Source organism: Hypanus sabinus, chromosome 21, assembly GCF_030144855.1.
Source record: "Hypanus sabinus isolate sHypSab1 chromosome 21, sHypSab1.hap1, whole genome shotgun sequence".
NCBI classification, from domain to species: Eukaryota; Metazoa; Chordata; class Chondrichthyes; order Myliobatiformes; family Dasyatidae; genus Hypanus; species Hypanus sabinus.
In genome coordinates this window covers 34,948,564-34,962,911 of record NC_082726.1, presented here as the reverse complement: position 1 = coordinate 34,962,911, position 14,348 = coordinate 34,948,564, and the positions used below count along the sequence as shown (strand labels likewise).

The 14,348-nt window shown below is 39.2% G+C and overlaps 1 protein-coding gene across 6 annotated transcripts in view; it reads left to right on the top strand.

The window, feature by feature from the left end:
* The window catches only part of washc2c (WASH complex subunit 2C), a 71,911-nt gene that overhangs the window by 42,509 nt on the left and 15,054 nt on the right, over positions 1–14,348 (top strand). For all 6 annotated transcript variants that reach the window (XM_059946294.1, XM_059946297.1, XM_059946293.1 and 3 more), the window contains 3 exons: positions 5,120–5,218; positions 12,156–12,269; positions 13,784–13,906. In XM_059946294.1, the coding sequence (XP_059802277.1) occupies positions 5,120–5,218; positions 12,156–12,269; positions 13,784–13,906 (336 nt within the window). The remainder of the gene's footprint in view (positions 1–5,119; positions 5,219–12,155; positions 12,270–13,783; positions 13,907–14,348) is intronic.

Genomic DNA, 14,348 nt, shown 5'->3' with positions numbered 1-14,348 from the left:
CATTGACTCATGGATAGTGGGTTTGGGTTTCCATGGCAAGATATGGAAGTAGATTGCTTGGCTTTTCTTCTGCACAGATACTGTTTCTGCTCAGGTTGGGACACCACTGGCCGGCCCACAATCATAAGCCATCGTTAGGAATTCTTAATCAGCAAGAACAAGTGATACAAGGATTCTCTTGCTGCTGTTCTGGCTAGGTCTTGCTAAAACTGATGACTTATTTTGAGTATTCCCACAAGTATCTTGAATTCAGGCAACTAGTTTATGGAACTTTGTCAATATACCTTATCAATGACCCAGTTATGTTGTAGTAGATTATTTATCTCTGGTTCAGAAGATTGTGTAGTTCAGATAACTTGAAGTTCTTGTGCATTGGTCATAGAGAGGGAGACAGCAGAGAAACAGGCCTTTCAGCCCACCAGCTGTACTCTTTTATCCAGCATCTATTTTTACACTCCTCCTACCCTAACCTACTTGCCTTCTCGAGCTGAAGAGTCCTTGAACGTGAGTCCATAGGTTGTGGGAACATATCAATAATGGGGAAGTAAAGTTGAGTGAAGTTATCCTCTTTGGTCAAGAGCCTGATGGTCAAAGGAATTAACTGTTCCTGAACCTGGTGTTGTGAGTCCTGAGGCTTCTGTACCACCTTTCTTGCAACAGTGCTTCACGTAGATATGCACAGTGGTGGGGAGGGTTTTACCTGTGATGGACTGGGCCATATCCACGACTTTATGTAGGATTTTCTGTTCAAGGGCATTGGTATTTCCGTACCAGGAAACAATGATGTCCAGTTAATATACTGTCCACCATACCTCTATAGAAGTTTGTCAGAGTTTTAGATGTCATGCCAAATCTTCAAAAACTTTTAAGAAAGTAGAAGTGCTGCCATGCTTTCTTCATAATGGCTCTTACGTGCTGTGCCCAGGACAGGTCCTCTGAAACGCTAACACTGAGGAATTTAAAGTTGCTGACCCTCTGATGAGGACAGCTCATGGACCTCTGGTTTCCTCCTTTTCTTCCTGAAGTCAATAATCAGCTCCTTGGTCTTGCTGACATTGAGGAAGTTGTTGTTGTGGCATTACTCAGCCAGGTTTTCAATCTCCCTCATATGCTGCATTGTTGCCACCTTTGGTTCAGCCAACGACAGTGGTTCGTCAGCAAACTTGAATATGGCAATGGAGCTGTGCTTAGCTACCCAACCATAAGTGTAAAGTGAGTAGAGCAGGGGCTGAGCACACAGCTTTGTGGTACACCTGTGCTGATGGAGATCGTGGAGGAAATGTTTTTGCCAATCCAAGCTGACTGGGGTCTGCAAGTGAGAAAATTGCGGATCCAATTGCTCAAGGAGGTACTGAGGCTGAGATCTTGAAGCTTATTGATTAGTATTGAGGAGATGATGGTATTGCATGCTGAGCTGTAGTTGATAAAGAACATCCTGATGTATGCATATTTGCTGTTCCAAGGTTGAGTCAATGAGATGGCACCTTCTTGACATGTTATTGTCCCCTGCACAGTTATAGTCATCATAGCTTTGCATGTCTGATATAACAGTGTAGCTGGACTTGTTCATTAAATTATATTAGGTTGCTCAAGAACAGTAGACCACTTGGATCATCAAGCAGCTGTGACTTGTGAGGCTCTATTCATAGTCAGTAAAGTGTGTACTTCAATGCTGGAATCAGGCATGATGACCAGATCGGGTGCCTGTACTGCTTGCAAACACTGACTCCATCCTAATGCTACATTATTCAATTTAGCAGAGTAATAACCAACAGGACGCTGTACGTCTCTGTGTCCTTGAGTTAAGACTGCCATCATGTGACCATATTTCTTGGTGACAGGGTAAATGGTCTACCTGTATTGGGGATTCTTGATGCAGATGCAGTACACAATGCTGCCTTTAAAGTTTGAAGCACTTTTAGTTGTTCTTCATTAAATGATACAGGGTCGCCTGAGTGCTTCCTGTCTATCAGATTTTTGAGTGGGCGAGCAATAGTTGATGGATCTGCCACAAGTTTGTCAGTATATTTATTAAAAATTGTTTCGTCTTCAGTCCTGCTTGTCTTCACTCCCTTGGTCTTTATTGGAGCAAGCAGTGATGTAGCTGTTAATCTTACTGTTTTATCACGAAGGTCCTCGCTTGAGTTGCTGGGGGCTGTAGTTCCTTGAAGTTCAGATGGTGGCACTCTCAGAATCAGAATCAGAATCAGACTTTAATCGCCAAGTACCTGTACACATACAAGGAATTTACTTCTGGCAGATGTTGTCTCTCTGCTCATAACAGATGATAAATATAAATGAAAATATAGATTATACATACAAGTAGTGCAATCCAAGTAATAGTTAGCCGACAGTTAACCGGCAGTTAACTGTTCAGCAAAGTGACCGCAGTAGGGAAAAAACTTCTCCAGTGCCTATTAGTCTTAGTCTGGAGGGATCTGAAGCGCCTACCAGACGGAAGCACTTGGAGAACTGTCACCATCTCCAATTCTTCGGAGTTCAGATCATGCCTCTCTTTTGAGCAGCTGTTCAATATAGGGAGTGTTCTCCATGGAAGGGTGCCAGAAGTAATGTCACCAGATGTGTCACGAGCAGGGCTGCCCCCTTGAATTCCCCCCCGTGCTCTCCCCTGCTGTTGCAGTGGCTTCTGAATCTTGTACCTTACGCTTATTTATTTATTTATTTATTTATTTATTCCAAACTTGTTTGGTTAATGCAGACATTTGTTCTTTATCATTTTTACTGTCTTTATCATGCTGTTTTTGTAGTTCATCACAAGTTTTGCATTTCTTTTCCAATTGATTAATAAAAGACTTTACTCACCCTTTGAACTTTTTCATGAGTCCGCACATTTGATCAAACTGACCACACAGTTTATCTCTAAGTCACACATTTGAGGTTTTTAATTTCCCTGAGGCATTTTCTGGGTCATGATAAATTTAATGTTGGTATGCTTTATTCAGTTCCTTCACAATAATTTTATCAAACTGAGATGTTCTATTCAGGTAACAGCTGTTAGTAGGTTTCATGACTTTGGCCATTATTTTGATATGGTCTTAATTCACACGTGCTTTTTATTACTTTGACCGCAATCTCAAAATACTAATAGATTGCTACCAATGGATTGCACAACCAAAGTTGTACTTGGTACCAAATGGATCACAACTTTTTTTTTACAGATCTGTTATTTTATGTAAACTAGCAAATCAGTAATTTCCTCTCTGATTTGTATTGAAGTTTAAACTAGTTTTCCTTTCAGACAGTTTGGAATTGGGGAGGAAGCTATTTTCTCCCATTTAGTTTAGGTGCCGAAAATTTTCCACTTTGTCTGCAATTCTTCCAAGTCCATAAAACTTCTCAGTCATACTCGGTGACTACGCCAATTGTTGGATTCTGATGGGTTTTAATCCAAGGTTCTTTTGGAAGTCAGGAAAGGAGCACAAAACCTGTTGCTTCATAATCATTTTATTGAGCATGAATAGAACAGAGATTTGGAAACAAAGTGATTGAGGTCTACTAAGTGAAGGAAGATAGAAGCAAAATGAAAAAGATGGAGCTGCTGCACGGTCAGTTCTTTTATACTGGATGGATAAGAAAGATTCCATTCAAATTTGCAGATAAGAGTCAGCCTATTAGAATGCCCCTATTTAAATAATGCAGCTTCAGAGAAGCTTCTAGGGCCTTCCGTAATAATTCAAATGTAGCCACTAGGGGACACTACTACTGCATAACTGCATATGCATACGGTGTCCAGTAAGAAGTATACTGATGTATAAGAAGTGCTCCTGATGAAGGGTTTCAGCCTGAAGCATCGTCACTACCTCCTCCCATAGATGCTGTCTGGCCTGCTGAGTTCTGCCAGCATTTTGTGTTTTTAAGAAGCATACTATGTAGTTTCTTATATAGAAGTAATCATATAAAATGCAAGGTGACAATTGTTTAGCTGCAAAGAAAATAGCTAACACTTGGACCCAACTTTTCCATCAATTCCCCTCAAATTTGACCACTCGGTGACATTCTATGGGAAATTTAGTGGTCAATTTACTTGCCACATTTTTGGAATGTGGGAAGGAATGGTAGCACTTGAAGAAAATTGCACATAGTGTTGGGGACAGCACATAAATTTCAGACACAGAACACTAGAAATCCAGGATATTGGAGCTCTGAGGCAGCAGGTTTAGTAGCTGCATTACTTAGCGGCCCTGTGGCTAGATTCCTTGCCCATGGGCACTGCTCCTTCCAACGAGTGATATTTCTGCACATTGTCACGTTCCTGGAAATCTACTGGGGAAACCAGACTGTAAGTTTTGACATTTTTGCTTGAGTGGGATTGAAGCTCAGGATAGTCAACCTTTCAAAAGAGAAAGACAGCTGATATTGAGGAAATTGGTGAATTGTGTTGGAAAGTAAACTGTGTTGGGGCAGAAACATTGGATATTGACTTGTGAGAGATTGAACAGAGCAGCTTGTGGGCTGGAAGTTTTCCAAGTTGTCATTTGAAGAAAAGTGGAAGAAATTTTACTAAGATATTGTGTGTGAGTTCTGGATATCTGAACACACCCATTACATTGTTAGGTACTTTGTGAGAAAGTATCAAACAATCTAATAGGTGTGCTCAGATACACTGTTACATGAACAATAAAAGTAGAAAATGCTGGAAGTACTCAGCAGGTCGGGATGCATCTTGAAAAGGCAAGAGTGGAAGTTTTAGATCAAAAACCTTTCCTCAGAACACTTGAATAGTTAACTATTTTTCTTTTTTGTGGATACTACTAAGTATTTCTAGCTTTTTCAGCTTTTGTTTTAGATTTCAAGCAACTGCATTTATTTGCTTTCATTTGCTTTTGTGGCTGGTGTCTGGGCAGAACTCAAAGCAGCAGAAATGTGTCCTGGTGTAGCTTCCTACCTGAGCAATAAACTCTCTTCTTGTACAGCATTGAAATTCATAGCTTGATTTTTGAAGTTGGAAACTGCACTAACGGTCAGTTTCCAATAGCAACTCCCAAACCAGGATGGACTGTTTGTGAATGAATCAGACTTGTGAGCTCCATGTACGATGCAGTCTGAAGGAAGTGATGATAGAGTTGGGGAAATTAATTTGTCTTAATCAATTTCCAAGAATGCAGGACCACTTTCGGAAGTGCTTGAATCCTCGACGCTGCTCGCAGAAAAGTCCCAAACCAGCTCTGGTCTTTTCTCTGATGAAGATGAATCAAAGGTAAGGCTAACAAGGCACTGATTCTTAAATAATATTAGAACTTGGATGTATCTGTTATTGTAACACTATACTCTGCATTATGTTATTCATTTCCCTTTTGAGTTACTTCGAGGTACTGGTGGTTTGAAATCATTTTTCACTGTACCTTGGACTAATTGACAATAATAAACCAATTACCAAATATAGAGCAAACACGAGGAAATCTGCAGATGCTGGAAATTCAAACAACGCACACAAAATGCTGGTGGAACACAAGCATTTTGTACATCTATGTTGTACCAAATATAGATCTGTGTTGATATTGTAAGTGGGTAGCTGGTGATTTGCTTCTTATGTCTACTTTTAAGTATTTCTATTTGCAGAAAATTTCATTTGTTTGCTTTCCTTGAACTAGATGTTTTAGAAAAGTGTATTGTAACATTTGCCTCAATCTGTGGAATTCTGTATCTCAGGCCTGCAGATCAGTGTTTAATGCAAGATATGGCTTCAAGCAGAAAAACCTTTCATTTGTTTATGTCAAATGCTATGCTACTCTGAAATATTCAACTGAAGCCGGTAAAGAGGAAAGCAGATGAAGGTTTAATCACATTATATGCTTCTTGGTTGCACTAATTAGACATTTTGGAAGAATATTTGTTCAAATCTAATTAAAAACTTCATGCAAGGCAGATTCTCGTCTGGCACCTACAGACGTCTGGGTGCAGCCAGACATGCTTGTTTATTCCTCCCTATCTGCACTCACTGACTGTTTGCATTACAGCTCATATGCAAGTATAATGAGGGTCAAACTTTGAACCTTTGTTGTGACTTCCGGTAAGATGGCGATTGCTTAGCTGCTCCGAACTTTTGTTCCATTACTGTTGCTATCTTTGCATTAAATGTCTCCATTTTTTAAACCTTAGTTGGGAACTTTTTCGGTATTTCTTACTTGCCTGTGAACACATCCAACTTACAATGTCTAGCAAGAGTTCTAAATCCGGGAGAAAGGAAGCTACGGCTCTCTCAGACGAGACCCTGGCTGCGCTCGGACAGCTCCGAGACAAAATTTTAAAGGAATTCAAAACTGCTTTCAAACAGTTGGAAGACAAACTGGATCGGATCAAGGATAAAGTGGACAAACATGCTCAACACTTATCTCGCATCGATTCGACTTCTGAAGATCTAGAAAGTCGTGTTCGATACTTGGAGACTCTCTGTTCCAGCTTAGAGGAAAAGTGTAACAAACTCCTTTTCAAAATGGTGGATCTCGAAAATCGCAGCAGACGCTGCAATCTTAGAATTCTTGGATTGCCAGAGGCCACCGAACAGGGATCAACAGTGAAGTTTTTCGCCGAGTTTCTCTGTGAGATATTCGGGAAAGATTTGCTTCCGAACCCACCTGAGCTCGAACGGGCACGCCGGGTCTACGTTCCCCCCGGAATTCTGGGCTCCTGCCCGCGACCAGTAATCTTGTGCTTCCATCAATACCAGGTAAAACACAGTCTGATCGTGGAGGCATGTCGCAGAGGTTCTTTTATTTTCCAGGACACAACCATTGGCTTTGTGGAAGATTTTGCACCCCAGACCTTAAAGATGCGCGCTGAAATGAAAGTGCGCGCAATGAAAGTGCTTTTTGATCGTGGTTTTAAACCCTTTCTTCGTTCTCCTGCCGATCTACGAATCAAGCTTAACACTGGAAAATACAAGTGGTTTAAATCAGCGAGGGAAGCTGAAGCATTTGTGGCAAGTCTTCCGGCTATCCAGTCATCTTCAGAACCCGATCGGACCTCCTAAAATGGTGGATAAGTACTTCTCGTAGTAAAATTACTTTTTTCTGGACTCAGACTTTACTTGAATCACTCAGACATTATTCATCGAAACTCTAAGGGCTGTTGACAATCTCTCCCTGGATTTGGTGTGTGTGTAATCTATTTTTATTCTTGTACAACTTTATCTACAGAGTTCTACAACTGACTTTAACTTGTTTTGGAGGTTTGAAGTCTTTAGTGAAGGCCTCCCTGTTTGTTGGTTCACAGTTTAATTGCCAATCTATTTTTCCTTCTTTTTATATTTATTTATTTATTTATTTATTCCTTCACCCCATTTTTCTAATCTCTGAATTTTTTTCTCTCTTCTCTATAAATAGTTGATAAATACTCGTCCTGAATTTATAATTTTCCCCTTCCTCTCCTTTTTTTTAATCTTTTTTTTCCTTTCTCTTACTTTATTCTTCTATAATTTTTCGCGGGCAGGTTAGTTTTGGTCTTCTTCCGATTTTCTCTGTATTAAGTTGTATATTCCTGCAGAAGGTGTTCTAATCTGTAGTTATGTTTTCTAGTGCATAAACTAGTTACTATTTGTTATAGTATTTACACGGAACTGCTTTTAATGACACAGATCTGGAAGTTGTATTTGGGTTAATTTTTTTGGTAGAGCTAGCTACTTGTTTTGGTAGCCATCTAGTTTTGGGTTGTGTGGGTGGGGTGGGATTTCCAGTTCCAATATCACTCACTGTATATATTATTTCTCTTTATTGCTCAGGACATGTATATGTTTTGATTTTACGAATCTATGTTTACATCTCTGCTCCCAGACTGTTATTGTACTGCTTGACTTTTTATATGCCTTCTGCCTTTTATGCATTAGTAATCGATAATGGCTAGTGCACTTAAATTCGTGAGCTGGAATGTAAAGAGATTGAATCACCCTGTTAAAAGGAGGAAGGTATTCTCACATATTAAACAACTCAAAGCTGACATTGCTTTCCTTCAAGAAACTCATATTCGTTGTTCTGATAACTCCCGGCTTCTGTCAAAGTGGGCGGGTCAGCATTTTCATTCATCCTTTGCCGCTAAAGCGAGGGGAGTCTCCATTCTTATTAACTCAAATATTCCTTTTGAACTCCATAATAAAATATCTGATACAAATGGCCATTTTATTATTGTTTCTGGTAAACTATATAACACTAAAGTTGCACTAGCAAACCTGTATGCCCCCAACTTTGATGATGTTAATTTTTTTGAACGTTTTTTTTCCTCACTACCAGACTTAAACTCATACTCTCTTATACTGGGTGGTGACTTTAATTGTTGGTTGGATCCTAATTTGGATCGATCGTCCTCTGTTACTAGACCACCTACTAAATCTGCCTTAGCTATTCAATCGTTTCTCTCTAATTATGGTATCTCTGATATATGGCGTTTCCTCCATCCTACGGAGAGAGATTATTCTTTTTTCTCACATGTTCACCATACCTTCACTAGAATTAATTATTTCTTACTCGATAACCAACTTATTCCATTTGCCCACTCCTGTGACTATCAGAGTATACTGATCTCTGACCATGCCCCAATTACTCTCTCTCTGAATTTGCCTGGTCTCCCTCAGAGGAATAAACACCGGCGGTTTGATTCAACTTTACTATCAGATGATGATTTTTTAAAATTTATTAAGGATCAGATAACCTTTTATTTTAACACTAATACATCACCTGAAGTGCCATCCCAGATTGTCTGGGATGCCATGAAAGCATATCTGAGGGGGCAAATAATCTCTTACACAGCAAATCTCAACAGAAGATCCCATGCAGATCGATTAGACCTCATTAACCAGATTAAAGAATTGGATCAAATATATGCCCAAACTAAGAACCCTGAATTATACAAGAAGCGCGTTGAACTCCAAACTAAATTTAACCTTCTGTCCACTCAACCTGTCGAACGCCAACTTCTCGAAAGCAAGAGTCGCTTTTACATTCATGGGGATAAGTCTGGTAAATTCCTAGCCAATCAGCTGAGGTGTTCCAAAGCCAAACAACATATTACAAAGATCCGGAAGGAGAACGGAGACTTTACATCGGATCATTTAGAAATTAATGACTTATTTAAAAATTTTTATTCTTGGCTTTATTCCTCTGAATCTCTGAATGACAATATCTCTGTTGATTAATTTTTACAGAATCTGAATATCCCCTCACTTTCATCTGATTTCAAAGCCAAACTCAATGCGCCTATGTCATCAGAAGAAATATCTATCGCAATTTCTGCACTGTCCTCAGGGAAATCTCCTGGACCTGATGGGTTCCCTTTAGAATTTTATAAATCATTCTCTTCACTTCTTTCTCCTCAGTTACTTTCAATATTATCTGACTCGTTTAATTACGGCAAATTGCCACCCTCTTTCAGTGAGGCATCTATTATTCTTCTTTTAAAAAAGGGCAAAGACCCAACAGAGTGTTCCTCGTATAGGCCGATCTCTCTGCTCAATGTTGATGTAAGGATCTTAGCTAAAGTTTTGGCTCATAGATTAGAAACCGTTATTCCCTCCATTATCTCTTTTGACCAAACAGGCTTTATTAAAAACCGTCTCCCTTTTTTTAACATTCGGCGTTTATTTAATATCTTATACTCACCTCCAACTGGGATTCCCGAATATGTTATTTCCCGCGATGCGGAGAAAGCATTTGATCATATAGAGTGGAACTAACTTTTTGCAGTCTTAGAAAAATTTGACCTTGGCCAAAATTTCATCTCTTGGATCCAATTGCTGTACCTGTGTCCTACTGCCTCTGTTTTAACCAATTTTCAGAAATCCCAAGTATTTAATCTCAAACTTGGCACCCGTCAGGGATGCCCCTTAAGTCCCTTTCTGATTTGGCTATAGAACCTCTGGCGATAGCGTTTCGAAACTGCCCTGAATTGACTGGGATTTGGAGAGGGGGTGTTGAGCATAAAGTTTCTCTCTATGCTGATGACTTATTACTCTTTCTCTCAAATCCGTCTACATCCTTACCTCTAATGTTTTCACTTCTTGACCAGTTTAGCCAGATCTCTGGCTATAAACTTAATTTACATAAGAGTGAACTTCTCCAAATTAATAAAGAAGCACAAGAAGTAACATTTCGTGATCTCCCTTTTAAAGTAGTCCATGATCAATTTACTTATCTTGGAATTACAATCACAAGGAAGTTTAAAGATCTCTTTCGTGAAAACTTTGCCAATCTTTCATATGCTATTAAACAGAGTCTGGTACAGTGGTCACCTCTATCTGTGTCTTTGGTAGGTCGTATTAATGTTGTTAAAATGTATGTTCTCCCCAAATTTTTATACCTATTTCAGTCTATCCCAATTTTTATTCCTAAATCTTTTTTTGATTTAGACTCTATTATTTTGTCATATCTGTGGCAGAATAAGCACTCTAGAATTAATAAAATCCATTTCCAAAAATCTAAAAAAGAGGGTGGCATGGCTTTACCTAACTTTTGTTTATATTATTGGGCAGCTAATATACATTGTGCTACCTTTTGGTCTTTCTTCCACGGCCAACCCGACTGCCCTAACTGGGTGGCGATGGAGCTGAGCTCCACCAAAGAATTATCTATCTCTGCACTTCTTGGCTCTGCACTCCCTAGTAGTCTGCCCAGATCAATAGCTAATCCTCTTGTTAGACACACTTTGCGTATATGGGCTCAGTTCAGGAAATGCTGTGGTTTCCAGGGGTTTTCCGTTTCCGGCCCTGTTGCTCATAATCACCTTTTTTTACCTACTACATACGATTCAGCTTTCCATGTTTGGTATAGGAAGGGCATTAGACATTTTGAAGATCTTTTCATTGATAATCGCTTCACTTCTTTTCAGCAGCTCTCTGTTGAGTTCAATCTGCCTAACGCTCATTTTTTCAGATATCTCCAAATCTGACACTTTATTGCACCTTTAATTCCTAACTTTCCTGAAATGCCTGCAAAAAATGCTATGGACCTATTTCTTTCCATGAATCCACTAGGTAAAGGCTTAATATCAATCATCCGAGATAAACTAGCAACCTTACGATGGGCCCCTATGGATAAAATCAAAATGGCCTGGGAGCAGGATTTAAATATCTCCTTATCTGAGGAGAGCTGGGATTCAGTTCTCAAATCGGTTAACTCAACCTCTCTTTGTGCTCGCCATTGCCTTTTCCAGTTTAAGATAGTTTAGATTTAGATATATGGGCTCTATGAACAATCTCGATTCTACCCTAGCATTAGTCCACTCTCTGATAAATGCAAGAGGGGCGTGGCCTCTCTCATCCATATGTACTGGTTCTGTCCTAGCTTGGAGAAATTCTGGAAAGATGTCTTCACTACGTTATCGTGTATTCTGAATCAGCATCTAGAACCAAACCCCTTAATTGTTCTGTTCGGTTTTTGGGGCGAGACAGATTTATGTCTGGGTCCGACCAAATGCCGAATATTATCCTTTGCCTCTCTCCTGGCTAGACGCTTGATCCTCCTTAGATGGAGTGATGTTGCCCCGCCCACTCATGCTCAATGGCTTAACGACATAATGGCCTGCTTGGACCTCGAAAAAATTAATTATTCAGTTCTCAATTCGGATCTAAAGTTCCATAAGGTCTGGGGACCTTTTATCGAGTACTTTCATAACCTTCCTCTTGACTAGGGTTTTTTTTTCTTTTCGGTCCCTTGCTTTCAGCTCCTTTTTTTTTCTGGTAGAAGGCATTATTATCCTCTGTTGCTGAGTGTATTCACAGTCTGGGAGTTTGGCTGTCCTGACTTATACTCTCTTTATTGTGTTGTGGTTGGTCTGGAGTTGCTGTTGTTTTCTGTTATGTTGTGGGGGCTTGGGGAGGACACTAAGCTTACTTGTCTTTAATTTAGGTGCTTTTTTTTTGTTAAATTCTCTTCCTTTGTAGCATATTGTTATTGTATGCTTAATTTTGCACTGTTTTAATGTTCCTCATTGGGATTTGGGGTTTTTAATTTGTAAAATGTTTTGAAAAACTAATAAAAAATTTTTTAAAAAAAGAGTATCTTTGTTGTCTGTTCTGTAATTTTTTTTGCATTTGTTTACATATGAAGTTATTAACAACTTTGTAATAAAATGGTTCTTTATCTGACTCTACCAATCAGTCTCTCAGTGGGGTCCCTGTTTACTTTTGATTCACTCTTACTCCATGACAGGATTTAGTCTTTCCAAGCAAAAACACCAGAAAAAATGAATCAAAGCAGTCATCAGCAAGCAAGACCAAATCCAGTCAACTTCCAATCTCACTCTTTGATGACGATGATGATGAGGTAAATGTTTTTTTCTTTTTATTCTGTACACAAATGTTTTCAAAAAATGCCATCTTATCAGCAACCATCTTAATTGTGCAACCCTGTTAGTCCAGAAATGCATTCTTAATTGAATAATGTCCCCAGGTACTGGAAGGGGGTCTGTAAAATCTCACTGAGAGGTTAAGAGTTGAAATCCAAAGGTTGGGCTCAAGTGGGCTGTAAATTTGATCTGACTTCAGTATCCCTCACCTGAGTGAGAAACATGGTTTTCCTCAGACATGACCATTTGTTTTTGAGTCTTCAGATGTTGTCATTCTTGTGTTTTTTTTTCCCTGCCTTTGTAAATTTTCCAGTATTATTAGATAATTTTATAGGAAGAGGATATGCAGTAATCTTTAAAAAAAACCAGGTGTTTTCCCCAGTATATTTATGAATCACTAAGTTCATAAGAAAATACTTGTGTATTGATGTTCTTAATGGGATATGATGTAGTGAACACTGAAAGAGGAGTTCCTGTTAATTATTCTGTTTCTTCTGCCTTCAGCTGCTGGTGGTTCTTGCAGGTTCATCTTGCTTAATATTTAAACCTATAGTTCAGCCACTAGAAAGCATCACCAAAACAAGAATTTCCAATCTATTAATACCATTTCTCAATGAAAGAATCAAGGGTTTTCTCACCCATTTGACTTCTTAGTCTATTCAGTGAATATGCATGCCACTGATTAATGGAAGACTTTTCTACCATTCTAATACTGCTGGTATTCAGTTTGGTGCAGTTATTTCATTCAGTCAGCAAACTATATTTCCATTTATCCGTCAATCAGTTATGTTTCTGTAGAGTTTGATTGAGTTAACATCCCAGATATATTTTTTGTGGGAGGTAGGTTGGGTACATGCTCCATGGGACAAGAGCAATGATTTTTCTTTTGCTATGTAATCAGTTATTTGTTATCCTGGAGCCTCTCTAAATAAGATATTTAAGATGTCAGTTTTGAGTAGGTGTGTGCCAAACTCTTTGTGAAATTGTGGACTGAGAATAACACAAAAGTGGGCTTTCTGCCCTTTGAAAAGGCTATCCTATTAACTGTTCCCTGGTGTTTCTCTGTAATCCTGCATTTTAAAAAAAAATCATTTCACACATCTTTTTTTTTGCTTTTGAGTCTGTTCCATTGCAGATTCAAATCATTCCAGATCCTAGTAATTTGCCAGATTTTCATTTTATATCTGCATCTTTCTTGTCCTTTTGCCAGTTATGGTAAATCTAGAAAGTAAATGTGACTCACTTGCAAAAGTTCAGATTAATAGCTACGCTTCATCTGTATTAATGGGTGGTGTCTATGTGAAGATTATAATGATTGATGCAGAACCTTTGCGGCCTACACAGGCTTCAAATAGGCTGTGAGTAGGACCTCGTTGGTTAACTTTGGCAAAGTGAGTATTTGTTTTCTCCGTTGCATGTGAATGTTGAATGAGTGGAAGAGCTTCCTCGTGCAAGGCTGCTCCTACCTTCAGATTGCATTCGGTTTTTATAGGGTGACCTCTTCAGTGCCATTTCTTCAAAGGACAGTTCTGCATCGAAGAAATCTCAGCAACAGAATGAATCCAAAGTCGCGCCCAGCAACTTAAAATCCACTGCATTATTTGACAGTGATGAGGTAAGGAGACTGGACGATTTAGATACCATATGTATGGTGACACTTGTGGGCTGCCCCCCCAGTGTCTTGGTTGTTGAATCAAGTGATGCATTTTCACAGTATATTTCAAAATTCACATGATTAAAAACGTGAACCTTGAATCTCAGCTACATCCTAGATTATTCCTCCAACTCTTGTCTGTCCATTCAACACCCCCACCCCCCCCCCCCATCATGGCAAGAATTTAGCAATATTACTCCAATGTTTAGGTCTTAATCAATTCAACTTTTGCTAATCTCTACATCCTGTAGTTGCCTCTCATTCAGGCTCGTGCTGTGAGCCTGAATTTGGACAGAAGGCAGCCACTTACCTCATTGCAACTATCAGCGCTTGCAAAATAATCCAATTAATCCTGCTACACTGCAATTTGTGCCTTCCAGAAATATTCAATTTCCTTTGGAAA